Source organism: Hydractinia symbiolongicarpus, chromosome 9 (genome assembly GCF_029227915.1).
Source record: "Hydractinia symbiolongicarpus strain clone_291-10 chromosome 9, HSymV2.1, whole genome shotgun sequence".
Lineage (NCBI taxonomy): Eukaryota > Metazoa > Cnidaria > Hydrozoa > Anthoathecata > Hydractiniidae > Hydractinia > Hydractinia symbiolongicarpus.
In genome coordinates, this window is record NC_079883.1 from 23,510,272 (window position 1) to 23,527,949 (window position 17,678).

The 17,678-nt window shown below is 33.0% G+C and overlaps 3 protein-coding genes across 3 annotated transcripts; 2 read left to right on the plus strand and 1 right to left on the minus strand.

Annotated features, from left to right (window-relative positions):
- Window positions 1-144: 144 nt before the first annotated feature.
- On the plus strand, window positions 145-6,587 carry LOC130657393 (E3 ubiquitin-protein ligase TRIM9-like). Its single transcript, XM_057460377.1, has 8 exons — window positions 145-984; window positions 1,667-1,762; window positions 2,513-2,769; window positions 3,261-3,412; window positions 3,898-4,179; window positions 4,409-4,573; window positions 4,897-5,046; window positions 5,551-6,587. The coding sequence occupies exons 1-8, from the start codon at window positions 271-273 to the stop codon at window positions 5,748-5,750; spliced, it is 2,016 nt and encodes a 671-aa protein (XP_057316360.1). The 5' UTR covers window positions 145-270; the 3' UTR covers window positions 5,751-6,587.
- A 933-nt stretch (window positions 6,588-7,520) lies between these two features.
- LOC130657398 (uncharacterized) lies at window positions 7,521-12,314 on the minus strand. Its single transcript, XM_057460381.1, has 3 exons — window positions 11,811-12,314; window positions 8,872-9,040; window positions 7,521-8,603 (listed from the first exon to the last, which is right to left on the minus strand). Exons 1-2 carry the CDS (start codon window positions 12,212-12,214, stop codon window positions 8,968-8,970), a joined length of 477 nt encoding a protein of 158 aa, XP_057316364.1. The 5' UTR covers window positions 12,215-12,314; the 3' UTR covers window positions 7,521-8,603; window positions 8,872-8,967.
- Window positions 12,315-14,602: 2,288 nt separating this feature from the next.
- LOC130657397 (coiled-coil domain-containing protein 153-like) lies at window positions 14,603-17,144 on the plus strand. The gene has a single exon (XM_057460380.1). The coding sequence runs from the start codon at window positions 14,638-14,640 to the stop codon at window positions 15,229-15,231; it is 594 nt and encodes a 197-aa protein (XP_057316363.1). The 5' UTR covers window positions 14,603-14,637; the 3' UTR covers window positions 15,232-17,144.
- Window positions 17,145-17,678: the final 534 nt, after the last annotated feature.

Consider the following 17,678-nt stretch of genomic DNA (forward strand, 5'->3'; position numbering starts at 1 on the left):
TTAATCATTTTTAAATCTTTTTTTCTCTCTTTTTCTTTCTTTGATGTGAACAAAAAAGAAGTTAGATATTAACACAGTGATGGAGAACGAATGAGAAAAGATGGGGACATGTGTTTTCTCTGAATAAAAAATTCTTAAGACCGGTTAAAATTTCCTATAAGAACGATATACTTGAAAGACAGAAAAATATTATAGCCGCAGAGAAAATTTTTTAAAGGTTTTTACAGTTTTTTAGCACTGAAGTAAGACAATAAAAAAGATAAAACAAAAATGAAGGAAGAGTTAATGTGTGGAAAATGCCTAGAACTTTTAAAAGATCCACTGAATTTACCTTGCTCGCACAACGTATGTTATGTATGTGCGAAGGAGTGTACAATTAAAACTCTCAGTGCCGCATCAGGGAGCTTTCAAGAGTCGTCAAAGTTATCAGTTAGTCAAAATTTAAACGACCGCTCGGATTGTCATTCAGATGATAGTGGATACCTTGCAATGCACGAAATTCACGCATGCTTGCATCAACAATTGCAGGGTCCAATTTCATCCATCAAATGCCCAAAATGCTGTGTCAGTTTCATATTGGATGATCGAGGCATAGACTGCCTTGCAAAGAATTTAATCTTAGAGAATCTCGTTGAAAAATACAAACCAATGAATTCAGATATAGACTGTCAACTGTGTGAAGTGAACCCGCCTACTAAAGCCACTGTGACGTGCGAGCAGTGCCGTGTATCTTACTGTGACGAATGTCTATCTATATGTCATCCAAAACGAGGTCCGCTAGCCTCGCATTCGTTAGTAACGCCATCAAATTCAGAACAAAATTTAAAAACTAGAGGCGTTTTAAAATGCAGGGAGCATGAGGAAGAAAATATAAGCATGTACTGCGCACTTTGTAAAATGCCAGTTTGTTACTTGTGTTTTGAAGAGGGAAGACATTGCGGTCACGAGGCTAAAGCGTTAGGTACCATGTTCAAAGAGCAAAAGGTAAGTTATCGTACTTGATCATAATTTGACGAACGTCATTGTCGTTAGTGGTTATTTGAAGAAAAGTAATTTTTGCGAAATGTCACAATACTTTCTTGTGAAGTAAACCTAAGTGGTTTTTGAGACAAAAACAGAATTAATACGATGACAAAAACTAAATTCTACTAATTTTACAATTATTTGAACCATTTTATTTCAACAATTGAAGACGTAAGGACTCATGCTTTGCTTAACGACCCATGTAGGCTGTGTTCTTTTTTCTTCTTTTTTGCAGCCCCGGCTTAAAACTGTTAACGTTTTTCGCCTCCGGTTATACAGCAAATCTGCGGTATATATTTAGACTTTGGCACGTAATGACACTATCCACGCTTAATGCGTAGTTTGTTCCTCTATATAAGATATTTTTTTTGCACACTGTATCGAAGAGAGAACATAAAACATGGGACTACCAGTCAAAAATGTTGTTGCTGAAACGAATAAGATATTTTACATCCTGCGAAATGTAAACGTTCTTTGGAGTAGTATAAATAATTGCTTGTAACTACCCGCTGTTTGGATGGATCTGTGCCACAAAATAAGCTGAAAGCAATGCACAGAAAAGTATGCTTTATGTTATCTCAAGTACAACCTGTCATTTTCTATCTATCTCAGCTATATCTCAGATGACAATACAATATTTTAGGGAGAGTTACAGAAAGGGTTGGAAGTACTTAGTAGCAAAAATGAAAGTCTAAAAGATTTTATCAATGTATTAACCGTGCATGTTGAGAAAGTCCAGGTTTGTTTTGTTGTATAATTGTTTGTTTTCTTTTACTATGACTACCGTAAATAGACCTAATTAACGCCCAGTCTCTGATTAACGCCCGTTCCTAATAAACGCCCTTCTTTGGAGTTTTCTGCATTCAATAAATTTGATTGTGTTGAATTTGTAATGAAAATATGGTAAATGAATTTGAATTTCTTAGTTTTATTCTTTTTATCGGCCTTCTTCAATAAACGCCCACTTGAAATCTCGAAAAATAAATAAAAAAAATTAAATAAATTTTTTTTTCCATTAAAACAAATATGAAGATACCAATTGTTGTTGCATCCTTTCTACATTTGCTTAAGTAGATGGTATTCTAAACAACATCGACATGACAGACCTGCAGTATAGCCAATATAAAATATTTTATTTTAACTTACCCTTAGCTTGGTTCTCACCTGGCACTAAAGAGCACTAACAAGCGATATATACTGAGCACTATGATGGGTTGGAAATGATTCTAACTTATTAAAAAAAATTCAACGCTCCCAAGATATCGCTCGTTAGTGCTCATGAGTGCTCTTTAGTGCTAGATGAGAACCAGCCTTTAGCATGTAGCATGTAAAAGGGGTTTAGACACAGATAACAGAAAACAAACAATAAAGTTGTTTCTCAGAGATTTTTATAAGGACTCCTTTGAAGAATGGTCATTTCTGCAGGATGCTTATATTAATTACTTTTGGAAACGAAGACATTGAAGCAGCAAATATCTTTCTGATTTAGGAAAATGGTGTCGATTTTGAATCACGTGTCGTGGCACAAATGGATGAAGTCATTCAGATGTTACACAAAAAGAAAGCTCAACTATTATCATCTATAGCAAACAATGTCTCCACAAAGATGGAGCTTTTGACAGAACAGAAAAATAATTGTATGTCAAAACTTTTAACAACGGAAGGTTTAATCCAGTACGCTGATGAAGTTGCTAAAGAGAAAGATCCAGCTACGTTTTTGCTTATTTCAAGCTCGTTGTGCTCCAGGTTCGTGTATTACACTTTTTCAGTTTCAAAAATCTGAAACAACATTTGAATTATGACTTTAAAGTATGACACTAATAACTCCAAAAGTTCAGTGAAGTCGAAATCGTAAAATTATGCCTTATCTAACAATAAGATTTATAAAATAACTTGCATTTTTTACAGCATTTAAACTCTTTTCTAATCCTCTTGGTTAAGGCCCCTAGTTACACAGAGAGGAGGAGATGACACCAGGTTAAGTTTAAGTTTTAAAAAACACCAAAATTTTCCAAAACGCGGCTTTTATAGTTACTTCACTTTTTGCTTAAAGGAAAGTTATAAATTAAGGTTCAAAAAGAATGGATTATTTACATAAAAAATTTAAATTAAAATTACTAATGCTCCTATATGGCAATAAACAAATTTGCCCGAATCAATTTCATAATGCACGTAATGCCTTGAAGTACAATATAAATAGATTGATTCAATTTTATTGAATGTATACTGCGATTTAGGTTGCAGTACAATATTGAAACATGGATAGGAAAGCAAGGCTTGAACCCTGCAGTAACGTCAGATATGGAGTTAGCATTGTCAACAAAAGAAGTTGTAAACGCTTTGCAACAGTGTGAATGTGTAAAAGCATTCCATGAGGAACAAATTGAAAGTACGTATGCTATGTTAATGATTTTTTTAACGTGGAGAATTCTAAAGCATACCAAATATTTTGTGTTCCACTTAAACGATATCTCCATACCAGTGTAATTTGACATTTTGATTTGAATTAAAATTGCGTTGTTATGTTAGCAAAGCCAGCAATTTTTTTTTTCAGAACTTTTGGAAGAAAGGGATAAGCATAAAAAAATGATGGTTGGGGTGTAGTAATTCAACAAATATCCGAGAATTCCACAAGCAGAGACATTGTAGTGGTGGTCTTCATGTTAGCACTTCTGGATCTTTAATAATAGCCGTATTTTGTTAGTCTGTCCGCAAGAAAAGTGCAATGGGCACAGGAAATATCGTGTAATAATTTAAAGACGGATGACCCCGTGGACTTTTCCATGGGTTAAGAACTAGTTTTCTCTTATATTATCAAAAACAAACACTACTGTAAATTCTCAACATTTTTTCTTTTTCTTTTTACTTTCAAAGTACCTGGTACACCAATAATCATTGCCGACAACTGTTCCGTCACAAATAACACGTTAACATTAGAATGGCGTCTAAATAACAACACGTCACCGATTGACGGTTATACTATTGAAGTTGATGACGGAATGAATGGTGACTTTCAACAGGTTCATCAAACTGATGAAAACGTGTGTACGTTGGGTGGTCTGCAATTTAGTTCTACATACAGGGCAAGGGTGCAGGCTTTTAATTCTGCAGGTGAAGGCAAATACAGTGACGTCGTTTATCTTACAACGCCTAATGGTAATGTTATTTTTTCACTGTTTATCTTTAATCTAGTAAATTTATATTATTCATGTGTTTCCATTTGCATATAGGTTAGCTAGTATATTTATTTTTCTCAAGCGTAAATCAATCCTTAAATTAACTGCTTTTACTAACATTAAAATAGAAAAAATGAATTCATACTAAGCCTTCATATAGCTTGAAACTATATGGAAAACACGTTCATTTAAAGTTCGTAATTTTTCAGTTGCTGTATTCAAGTTTGATGATGAAGCTTCTCATTCAGACATCTGTTTGAGTAACAAAAACACAACTATGACTGCGTCAAGTTTTGAGAATCGAGTAGCGTTGGCAGATGTCGGTTTCAGTCGTGGACTACATTACTGGGAGGTGACTATCGATCGTTACGAAGGTAGTTAGTATGCATCTTCACTAATTCATTGATGTTAGAGCTCTGTGACGAGCAACAAAGTACCAACTTGTTTTTTAATAGACTAGTTCAAAAAGTAATAATTCTCCTCAACCTTGATGCCTTTATCAGAACAACTAACCTTCTTTCTCATCAACCATAATGTTAACAATCATTTTTCTTTTGTGTGCACAGAAAATATTGTTATTGATAAAGTTAGTATGAAAGTTAATTCCGTGAAGAAAACAGAGAATCTAGATTTTTTGTTCACTCAATTTCATTTTTTTTCTTTTTTGCTATAAGTAAACTAATATCGGCAATTGCAGGAAATCCTGATCCAGCAATAGGAGTTGCAATGGAGGATTGTATGAAAGATACCATCCTTGGTAAAGATGCTAAAGCATGGTCTGTTTACGTTGACAGCACAAGGAGTTGGTTCCAACACAATAATGCTCATTTGCATCGCTCGGAAGGAGGTAAGGTTGCCACAGATGTTTAAGGAAAGAAATTTTTGCGCATAAAAAAATTGCGGATTTTGTATATACGTGTGAAATTTTACTATTCTCGAAAATTTCGAAAAAAATACAATTTGCGGAATTCAAAAGGTTTCTAACAGCGACAGGGTGACAATCTAAAATCTCCTAAATAACTTAAAAAATAGGGCGCTTTAAAAAAAGTACCTAAAATTTTTTACCAAATATATTTATTTCTCCTAAAATCTCCAAAAATTGTTTATCCTGGGACAACCAAGTTTTTTCAAGTATTCAGCCTGTGCACAGAATATTTGCTAAAAAGCATTGATGTTTTTACAAACTGGTATATAAGAAGTTTGAAGTACTAACACATTGATCTGAAGGTGAACCTCGTACGCGTTTCATCCTTATCATATAATAAACGCAATGGGTTCGAGGTTGTTAGCACAAATATTTATTTACTATTTTGTGACTTTTTGGTAATACTGTCTCGTTTTAACTTTTCAGGTATCGAAAATGGCTCAACTATTGGACTGCTGTTAGATTTGGAACACTGTTTGTTGACTTTCTTTTGCAACGAAGAAAAGCATGGTCCGATTGCTTTCCCTAGCCTGGAAGACGCTGACATTGTGTATCCTGCGTTTAGTCTGAACAGAAACGTTACCATGACGTTACACACGGGTCTGCAGCCGCCTAGCATTGAATAAATCACTGAAAGAAATATAGATTATATGACAACTGCTTTCACATCGAAACAAAGGAATATAGTTTTTTTTAAATTCCTTTCTCGGTTTACTTCTTTTCTCGTCCGATTTAAAAAAAAAGAGCTCTGGAAACAAGGGTAAACGTTGCATCAACCACTTTCATACATTTTCGTTCTTTCACACATGGCATAAATCATCTTTCTGTATAAATGAATGTACAATTGACCGGGAGTCAAATGTATACTAGTTACTTAAAGAATGTATTATCTCCCACAAAAATATTGGGGGAGATCAATATTGTGGGAGAACTTATTTTTTATTATGGAGTATTATTTGTTATGGAGTACTTTTACTTTTTTAAAATTATTTGATTTTAATTAAATTATTTCTTGGGGATGATAGATTTCTACATAAAATATTATTTTTATGAAATATTCCTGTTAATAATTAAATTATTTATTCCAATTAATATGTTTAAATCTAAATGTTTACCAAATAAAAATGTGATTTTTAAATCGCGATAATTCACGATATAGGCGATGCGCTGGGAAGATGAGGGCCTCGGTTTTACGATTTAGCCGAACGTGCACGTTGAATTCCAACCGAAGGTTTTAAAGTTCACGAAGACAGCAACACTTTAAGTTAGTAGGTTTATTAAAAAAAATATTTTTAGAAACGAAATTTAATTTTTTTAGCAAATTCTAATTTTCGTACTTGGAGTCTTTTTTATTTTAGAGAATTGTGTTTATCAGTAGGGGTATTATTTCGCCGTTACTTCAGAGAAAAAAGAATTTCACAATTACCAATAGATTAAATAAAAATGGTCAGAAGATTCTCGTCCTGGATTATTTTTTATTTAAGGTGGCAGCAATCCTTTCAAAATTCCAATTTTCTTAAACACATTAGGCTCCTTTAAGTTTACCCAAGACTATATATATAAATATATCTTTTATTATTATAGCTACAATACTATTATCTTTCACCTAAAAATATTCACTTTAACAAATTATTTTTAAAATAGAAAGTGAAAGATGCCTTCTAGAGGTGTTGTCGTTTGGCGTACCATGAAAAAAAAAATCAACTAATGGAAAATCAAGAGCTGGTAAAAATTTGAAGATCGTAAAAGTAGATTTTTATTTAGATATGTCAAAATCATTTTCGTGAGTGTTAAGGCTCATATTTTCAATAAATAGTAAAGAATATTTATATATATAAAATTAATAACAAAGTAAAACAAAGTTGTTTGGGAATCTAAAAAAAAGTTACAACCACCTCATTAGCAAAAACCCCGAGTCTTAATTTTTTAAAAACTTTTTTGAGCCTACGTTCGTTCTTACTTTTTGTAAAGTCATGTCATTGCTTTCATTAAAAAGTGGACAAGACTAATGAAACAAAGGTAGTTTGCCCAAATTTGCCAGTGACATTCTATAGCACGTTAACACAACAAAATAATCCACGTCGAATCCACGAAGTTCGCGAAATTTGGGAGTAATGGCCGTGTTTACATCGGCAACAATTAGTACTTTTCCACCGATTGAACCAAATAACCTAAGATCCGAAGTCTTAGGTTCGCTGTAAACATGGAAGTTCGATTGGATCGTGGACAAGTTCAAAATGCGCGTCTCTAATATAGAATCAACCAATATAATCACTTGTTGTGGCGAAATTCTGTCCTTGATTGCAGTCTTATTGTGGCACAATCCGACTCCCCTTTAGAACGGTCCTACAAACGAGGTGCGAAATTGTATTAACCGAAAGAAGTATACAAATATATATTTTAGAATGTATCTCTGTGAAGAATAATATACACGTTACATCTTTATCAAGCTTTGCAACACTTTTAAAAAGTTTTAATGCTAGCTTTCATAAACGTATATATATATTGCCCACATACATGTCGATAATCGTTTTAGTTCTCAAGTCAATACATTTACAATTATATACTATGTTTTAAAACAAAGTTTTACGTGTTTGTGCTAAAATGTTAAAGATGCTGCGCATACGAGAGAAATTTTATTTTTTTATCTTACTAATCTCTCTAATTTGAATTTAGAAATTGAAGTTGTTTCTTTCAAAAATCAAAATATTCGAATAAAACTTGAAGGATAGGTCGATTGCAATTATGTCAAGAATTCGAATAACAGAGAGAAATTCTTCGCCGTAGGGACCTTAAAATGTGTTCGAATTATAGGACTTTTCAAATTTAAATTAGAGAGATTCAAATTAAAGGAAGTAAATTTGAGAGCTTGCAAAGGAAATTTCACGGTGACTTTGACATTGTTCGAATTAGAGGGATATTTGAATTACGGAGATTCGAGAGAGTCAACCGTATTAAAAACACAAACTCTTTGACATATTATACCTTACTCATACTATTTATTGCCTGCAAATTTTTTAATCTGTCGATTTAAACACTTCTAAATATAGTAAAAAAATTAATTTTAAAATAATATTTAAATCTAAAAATGATAGGAATATTGATATATGACAGTGGATGTAATGCAGCAATATAAGTTAGCTAAAGAAGTTCTCGTGCAGCTACTTTTTTCTAATGACCTCCAAGATAGCTTGTGTAGTCGGTCTATCAATAGGAAATGTGCTTCTATGAATCATGATTATCTCTCCATCACTGCTGATAATAACATCCCCACCAAGTTGATGTGGATCATCTCCATCATCCATAGGGAGGAGATTTCTTCCTGCACATAGTTGCTCTGCGTACCATATTTGTGATTTGATATCCCAAGTGTGTTTAACAGAGGGTGATAAGTGAAATGCTCCATACAGATTCCGTTCACTATCACACACTATAGGATATATACAACTTGTGTCTCTTACCCATCTTTTTGCTTGTTCCTAATGATTAAAATATTAAGCCTAGAGCACAGAAAAAAATGCATAGGAACTGTTGAATAAAAAAAAAATGGGAAAATGATTTTGATAATTCCGTTTTCCGAAATACACAGATCCAAAGATATCTGTAAAAAGTGATAAAAAGATGTCAACTAACAGGTGTAAACAGGACAGAAGCTATTGGAAATTACTAATTTGGCATTCTCATATTTGAGAATTCTTGTCCTTTTCAAGACAGTGTTTATAAGATAATAATGAAAAATAGACATACACTATTTCCAAAAGTTACAAGCAGTACAGTACTTTGATGTGAACGCAGTTCATCATCTATGTTCTGTATCTGCTTAACATGATCTCGTCAGGGTAATCAAGCAAAATGACGTAAAAATATGATGATTAATGAACCAGCTTTTGGAAAATATGTCTTCAAGGGCACATTTCTATAACAAACCAAAAAAATAATATATTATTCGGTTCAAGGGAAGGGGGGGGGAGCTGACGGGTTTTTTTAATAACTCCTTGTTGCTTTGTTATATGGCTATGATACTGAATTTCAATATTTATCTATTAGACACCTGCATGCTAAATTTTTAGGTCCCATACCTTTTAGAAGCTTTGATAGTGGCCATTACTCGAAACTACCCCTAAAAATCTCTATTAAATCCTTATAACGGGAAAATATAATAACTCCTGTTAGGATTATCCTTAGAACTTGAAACTTGCAACACAACTTTATTTCATCAAGAAAAATTATTATGAATAATTTGGACATGTGACTAATCCGATTTCCCAGCTTTGTCGGGTTTTACCCGAAAATCGAAAAAAGCCGGATTTTCGGGCAATTTTTTAGGTTATCCCTGTTAAAACTGGAAGATATGTTAAGGATACGTCAAACCCTTTTTTCCCATGTTGAGAATAATGCGTATATTTCCTAAACTATAAAATTTAACTTCATAAAAGTATATATATTCTGAAAGCCTATTAAATTTCCTATGTAGCCATGCTATTCTTATTATTCGTCGAAAAAATTAAAAGGTGTAAAAAATTATCGAACACGTTTTCAAAGTCTCTGATACTTGAGGTAAAAGGAACAAGCATTTTACTTTTATATTGTAAAAGTTATATCATTAAACTCAGCTCCCCATGGGCATGGAAAGGGTACCTGCGTTTTTTTTCTAAAAACATATTTTTAGTTTTATTACGAAAAATTGATTTTGGTACTCCTTCGTTGATAAAAATAACTTTATCACATAGCAACCTCTGAATGGTACATTTTTTTTTTTAAAAAAAAAACACCTTTGAGGAGCTGAATATCTTGATAATAATTATGTGATAATTTTGTCTCGATATATTGAAGTCCCTGTACCTTCTTCCCTAAAATGTAGAGCAACATTGAGAAAAATATGTTTGCCAGATAAACAGCCTTGAACATCCTCACGCTTCAGTAATTCGAAACAAAGAAAAGAATTTCTTCAGGTTTGCATGCTCTGTATGATACAGAATTGTGCTGATGCTTCATGATTCTACATCATGTGGCCATTTTTTTTAATAAATTATTTATATATTGAAAGAGAAATAACATAAACTAACTTGCTAAGCATAACAAAAAATAGAGTACACAAGCAACCTCGTTCCCAGTGCCTTTTGTTTGGAAAAGGAATAAATTGATAGGAAAGACTGTATTCCAGGAAAATAAAGTATAAAATAATGTGGAAAAATACGTTTTCTTGCAGCTAATTATTGTAAAATTTTGCTGATCCATACTGCACTCCTTCTATGTGCCTAAACCTGTCAGCCAGTCTATTCTTTGCATTTCTGCGTTTTTTCCTTTTTTCTTTAGTTGTTTTTAATGTTTTGTAGTCAGAACCTGCTATACCTGCATCGTCAGTTTTTCGGAAATTATTTTTACAACTCTCGCTCAGATCTAACCCAACAATATCGAATATATTAGAAAAAGTCCAGTAAAAACCACAATTGTATAAGCAAGTGCTTATGTTCATTGCAAGTTCAATTTCCTCTGAGCACGTAACTGTTCTTTTGGGGCAAGAGACCAATATTTTCCTCGGGCAAGATAATTTTCTTCCTACTAGGACCTAGGGTATCAAATTGTTCTTCCTGCCATTGTTGTTCCTGGTTATAATACAAACTGAGGTTGCTGGCAGCGAGGATTCTTTTCCGTTGAATTGAAAAATGTTCTGCCTTTTTTGCAACCTTTTCAATTTTCTTTTTTTGAACAAAGATCCACTCGCACTAGCACGTCCCATATTCAATAAGATTATGATAAATGTAAATATAAATAAAGAAAATAATAACCAGAAAATATTTTTTAATTGTTTCAACTTGTGTTCTCAATGATATGTAGTTCGTATGTAGCTCAACTAAAGAGTATATAATCATTTTGAAAATGTTCAAATGATCAACTTCAAAAAATACCCTCATATCTTCAGCATATTAGAAAAAACATGCTCATGTGTGCAAGATTTAACTTCTTTTCAATTTTTAACAAAGAAGGTTTCAAAAAAAAATGTTTGTTAATTTATCCTTTCCTAATTTCCTCGTTTTTGCATTATAAATTTATACATTTTTTTTCAAATAAATACTCTATGAACCGTTTGCTTCCTGAAGGTATAAAAAATTTTTTTTTGAGAAAAAATCAAAAAAAGGGTTTGACGTATCCTTAAATAACTTTTATTTAGCTTTCAGAAACTTCAAACAGAATGTAAAAATTCACTCTAGAAAAAAAGGTAATTAAATTTTAAGCAGATAATGGCATTTTTAAAAATGATGTCATAGAAAATGTGCTGACGCAAGCAAAAATTTATTGCCGCCATTTTGTTCCTTTTATGACATACTATAAGTGTGCCAAGTTTGATTCAATTTAAACAATCCTAAGTAGGATTGTTTAACCCCCCCAACCCCGGTCTTAGTATGTTCGGAAAACCCTGGACCGAATAGGGTTAAATCTGACAGCTAAACAGGAGCTAAACTGGCAGCAACAGGTTCAACACAGACTGATATTTCAGAAATTAGAAATGCGCAGAATCCCAGAAATTCCAAAACCAGAACATTACCCTTCATGTGTAATGGTTGAATACAGTTGGGAAGTGGGGTAAACTATTGACGTTGTTATGTAAAAGTCTAGCTAGGAGTATAGCTACCATTTTACAGATCATAATAACGAAAATACTAAAGAAAAAGTGGCAACCTTACATTTCTTCTATAGTCCTAACTGTTAAATTCTGTTGGAATTTTTCACCAACTTCTAATTTGTGTGGAGAATCTTCCCAATCTTTTTCCATTTTGAGTTGTTCATCAATGCTGTTCAAAAACATATTAAATTCATTTTCCTTATCTAGCAGAACGTCTAGTTTTTCCTCTACGGTATTATCATGCATCATCAGTTTTGTCCATAGCTTCTCAGCGTCTTTGCGATTTTTTACACCAATCGATATAAAGAATCGATTATATGCTCCAATTAGGCGTCCCAAAACTTTAACATGATTACTGACAAAGTTTGAGGCAGATTGCAACACAAATGGCTTTGCCTCATGTATAACGTCTGAAATTATCTTACATAATTCTTCAACAGCGGACAGTAATTTCTCTTTCATCATCAATTGTCTTTATTTTGTAGCTTGAATTAAAGAGATACAATTGGTGCGGCTTAATCTCTTGCGCTGAAAATATCTTTCTTGAGAGAAAACGAAAGTAAACAAAACGAGGTTCCAGGTGCTTACTAAAACAGTGTTTAGAAAAATGCGGAACGACTACAGGGGCAAAATAGATATGTTTTTAAAAATGCTATTAGAGCACGTGTCTTCTTTGTCGCGGTATCCTTGTTATTCTTAAGGTCACAGATGAAAAGGTCGTGATCAAATGGAACACAAGAAGTGATTGATTGATTTGGTTAATGTCTGCTGAAAAAGCCTTTAATGAGTTATCATTAAGCAAACAAAATATGCCTTAATTTTTATGGACTATTGACAAAATCCCCCCTATTGACCATCAGCTTTTTTTCTTTAGACAACCAAACTCCATAAATAAGATGTAGAAGTTTTTAACATCTTGATGGGTTCAGAGCTTTCTCACTTCACAGACCTGTGGCCTTGTGGCTTCACAGCTTTGTTGTGGCTATAATAGTCTTTTTAGGTGATTTATATGTAACCTAACCCAGTTACAGTACTGTGAAAAGGTTTGTTAACATCGTGGTTCGTGTTTATTTCATGTTACGCACAAACCACGATAGTCCACGATGCACATTTTTTTAACAATCATGGACCTCACGATCATAGATAGATAGATAGATGTGCATATTTTACATGGCTAGCCTCACAAATATCGAGGGATATACCCTGTCTATTATTTCCAGGGGGGCCATGGCTTAGATGGGGAGTCCTAGAGTATTTAATGCTCATTTTGAGCGACGCAGACCCAATTAGGGCCCGCGCTCTACTAGACAACTCCCGGCAACATCCAACGACCCACAAAGTGTGCCATCTTCCCAATTTCCCTCACATGACTTGGGTTAACCCAAGGCTATGGTAACATTCACTCGCCCATGTTGAATCGCCGTCAAGAGGAATCGAACCCCGGTCTCCTGCACAGAGTAGGAGAGCTATAACCACTAATCTACGGCGCCTCAATCACCATCATGTTTTGTGGACTTCACGAACGAAAATTAAATATTACATCGTGGCTTCCACGATATATAACTTCTATTGTAAAACAACAAAGACCGTTAGTTTATCAATTAAATCAAAAAACCGACGGCAAAAAAATAAATTAGCATGTTTTAATTCGTTGTCATAAAGCTATTGAGCCATAATTATTTAGCTAGTCATTAATACAACAATCCAGGGTAAAACATCTTCAATCATGCAACAAGGAAGTCTCTATAACTACTTTTAACAATGCAACCGCTAATATAGTCTTTTGTTGCCAAGTAGTGTTGTTTTTGCTTCCTGCAATAAACTTGAAATTTATAACTCAATTTAATCTCAGCTAGCTATATACCACAATATGCTAGAAAACGTTGCATCAGTTCAGTTTTTTCACTTTATTGGAGTTAGTTTACGTTAAATACAAGGTTTTGATGTATGCAAACACCCTTTAACACCATGTCGCAAGTTGGTCCTGGCCCGTCAATTGACAGAGCAGCTTGTCCAAAGACGGCCACCATGTCAAAGGATGGGCCACCGTGCCTAAAGATAGTCCGTCCTGTTTTAAGACGTCAGTCTTTTTCAGGAGAGGCGTGCGATCGCACATGCAAGCCTTGGCACATGCCTAAATTGTTTCAGGCGTGCGATTAATCACACGCCTGAAAAATAAATATGGAGTTTTCAAAATCAAGCTTTAAAATTTTGTGCAATAGCAGCCCTCGAAAGAATTTTTGGAGACTCGTCAGACAAAACGTCCGATAGATTTCCGTCATGTTCGGACACTTTTAGATCTCAGAAATTATTGAATAGTCCTGGTCCTTTTAATCCACGAGCAAGCCTACCCATAGCCTAGCCGTAGCCAACCTGACCATCCTAGCTAATTCAACGACTCCTGACTTAGTTAAAAGAACTACGTAGATATAAATCTCTTTTGCCTGGTCCCTTCATCGTTGGTAACCAGGTCTTACACAAGAAATCCAGCCATGCTGTTCTTAACTAATGCAAAGGTGAACGCCGACGGAGCACGGATGAAGCAAGTCTGCAAAACTGCACTTACAGGCGTAATAGACATTTTATCATGGATTTAATTGTAGATAATTTTTTCAGGTCCGAATTTAATTATTATGGGTATTATAGGTATTATAATGTCTGGTAAAAAAAGTTATATATTTTGATACATATATATATAATTAGATATATCAAGGATGCTTGCATAACGTTTAAAAAAACTTTAGCATTATTACATCAACAGTACCCACAAACCACAGTGAATTTCTTGATGAATTTAGGGAAACTAAGACAAAAATTGATTGCATAAATTATCTTGACATATTTGTAGCTAAATGTAAAATTTCTTTCTTTTTAAAGATCACTATAAAATGCCTCCAAAAAACAAGGAGAAGAAAAAACGAAAAAAAAGTGCAAAGAGCGATGGCCCCTCACTGGAAGAGAAGTACCAACAAACATTACAAAAAATTGACTCTTTACAAGACCATTTGACTGTCCGAAATGAAATTGCTAGAAGATCTCAAGCAACATCCCATGGCTTAAGAGAAAAGATAAAGGAAGCGAGTGACTGTATCGAAGAAGAAAAGAAGAACAAATTAGACATCTCGTCTGACTTAATCCGTCAATACAAAAGCATGCAAGCAGAACTCACCAATAAAATTTGTTCACTTGAATCAAATCTGGAAAATGTGAAGGAAAAATTGTTGAAAACTCAAAATGAACTAAAAGCAGAGGAAGAGGAGAAGTTAAAGATTATTAAAGAAAAGGATGACATTATTGCTGAATTAGAGTACAAAATTGAGCATATGGAGTCTGCGTATGAAAATGTTTTGCATGATGCATTTGATATGCTGACTGAAAGGTTTGACAGTGCTAGAATTGCCTGGAAAGCCGAAGCAACAGAAATACAGCGTAAAAACAAAGCTCGATTACTTGAGTTTGGATTAAAACCTTTATATATATAATGAACTAATGCATGTAGCTATTGCTGAATTAAAGTGATTGGTATGGCATGTCAATCATCTTTAGTGTAGTCATTTGGCATATAAAGTATATACAACACATATGTAATCTGTATGGTTTTATTGATAGAGACTGGAAAAATTATTTTCATAAATAACATATACATGCTGTACGTTTAGAACTTGTTTGTGTAACACATTTAACATCAGATTTTTGTATATGTTTTTGTACTGTACATTACAAATAATTTTGGTGTGTGTATATGGAACTAATAGAACTAATATATAGAAGTAATTACACTATGCTAATTACACTGAACTAATTACCATTATAACTGTGTATGAACAACTTATAAAATAATCCTAATTATATTATGACTGATCTAATAAACCCTAATAATACACTTCTCCTGAGTTACATGTTTTATAATTTTACAATTTTGGTGTTTTGACTTTAGGATCTTATTCAGCAATATTGAATGCTGAATTTAATATATACAAAGAAATGTTTTTCAAAATGCTGGTTACTTTGTGGTAACAAAGAAAGTACTAGAACAATAGTCACTGATTCTCTCAAGTATATAATTTTTATAAGAAATGGAAGAGAATGTTCCATCCTTACTTAAAAAAATGACTTCAGTTAGTTATGTCAGGACTTATTTTCACAAATTACTAAATCCGTAATTTTTCACTAGGAATAATTTTGCGGATTGCACATTTTGAGATATTTGTTAAACTGTTATAATATCTGAAATTTTTTTTATAAATTTTGATTGTATACCTAAATCAAAATACCAAGGATGCTTACATAATGTTTAAAATAACTTTAGAATATCACAACAATGGTACCCACAACAAAGCAAATTCCTTCATGTAATTAGGAAGACAAAAATTGCTTGCTTAAATGACAGATTACATACATATTCATTATAGATTGCATATGTTGAAATATTTGTATCTAAATGTAAAATTTCTTTTTTTTTTAAAGATTGTAATAAAATGCCTCCAAAAAACAAGGAGAAGAAAAAACAAAAGAAAAGTGCAAAGAGCGATGGCCCCTCACTGGAAGAGAAGTACCAACAAACATTACAAAAAATTGACTCTTTACAAGACCATTTGACTGTCCGAAATGAAATTGCTAGAAGATCTCAAGCAACATCCCATGGCTTAAGAGAAAAGATAAAGGAAGCGAGTGACTGTATCGAAGAAGAAAAGAAGAACAAATTAGACATCTCGTCTGACTTAATCCGTCAATACAAAAGCATGCAAGCAGAACTCACCAATAAAATTTGTTCACTTGAATCAAATCTGGAAAATGTGAAGGAAAAATTGTTGAAAACTCAAAATGAACTAAAAGCAGAGGAAGAGGAGAAGTTAAAGATTATTAAAGAAAAGGATGACATTATTGCTGAATTAGAGTACAAAATTGAGCATATGGAGTCTGCGTATGAAAATGTTTTGCATGATGCATTTGATATGCTGACTGAAAGGTTTGACAGTGCTAGAATTGCCTGGAAAGCCGAAGCAACAGAAATACAGCGTAAAAACAAAGCTCGATTACTTGAGTTTGGATTAAAACCTTTATATATATAATGAACTAATGCATGTAGCTATTGCTGAATTAAAGTGATTGGTATGGCATGTCAATCATCTTTAGTGTAGTCATTTGGCATATAAAGTATATACAACACATATGTAATCTGTATGGTTTTATTGATAGAGACTGGAAAAATTATTTTCATAAATAACATATACATGCTGTACGTTTAGAACTTGTTTGTGTAACACATTTAACATCAGATTTTTGTATATGTTTTTGTACTGTACATTACAAATAATTTTGGTGTGTGTATATGGAACTAATAGAACTAATATATAGAAGTAATTACACTATGCTAATTACACTGAACTAATTACCATTATAACTGTGTATGAACAACTTATAAAATAATCCTAATTATATTATGACTGATCTAATAAACCCTAATAATACACTTCTCCTGAGTTACATGTTTTATAATTTTACAATTTTGGTGTTTTGACTTTAGGATCTTATTCAGCAATATTGAATGCTGAATTTAATATATACAAAGAAATGTTTTTCAAAATGCTGGTTACTTTGTGGTAACAAAGAAAGTACTAGAACAATAGTCACTGATTCTCTCAAGTATATAATTTTTATAAGAAATGGAAGAGAATGTTCCATCCTTACTTAAAAAAATGACTTCAGTTAGTTATGTCAGGACTTATTTTCACAAATTACTAAATCCGTAATTTTTCACTAGGAATAATTTTGCGGATTGCACATTTTGAGATATTTGTTAAACTGTTATAATATCTGAAATTTTTTTTATAAATTTTGATTGTATACCTAAATCAAAATACCAAGGATGCTTACATAATGTTTAAAATAACTTTAGAATATCACAACAATGGTACCCACAACAAAG

Excerpts from the sequence above, each read along its gene's own strand:
- LOC130657397 (XM_057460380.1), top strand. The coding sequence starts at position 14,638 with ATGCCTCCAAAAAACAAGGAGAAGAAAAAACGAAAAAAAAGTGCAAAG.
- LOC130657398 (XM_057460381.1), bottom strand. The coding sequence starts at position 12,214 with ATGATGAAAGAGAAATTACTGTCCGCTGTTGAAGAATTATGTAAGATA. Across the intron at positions 9,041-11,810 it reads GTTAGGACTATAGAAGAAAT|AAATGTGCCCTTGAAGACAT; the intron begins GTAAGGTTGCCA and ends GGTTTGTTATAG.
- LOC130657393 (XM_057460377.1), top strand. The coding sequence starts at position 271 with ATGAAGGAAGAGTTAATGTGTGGAAAATGCCTAGAACTTTTAAAAGAT. Across the intron at positions 985-1,666 it reads CCATGTTCAAAGAGCAAAAG|GGAGAGTTACAGAAAGGGTT; the intron begins GTAAGTTATCGT and ends ACAATATTTTAG. Across the intron at positions 3,413-3,897 it reads CCATGAGGAACAAATTGAAA|TACCTGGTACACCAATAATC; the intron begins GTACGTATGCTA and ends TTACTTTCAAAG.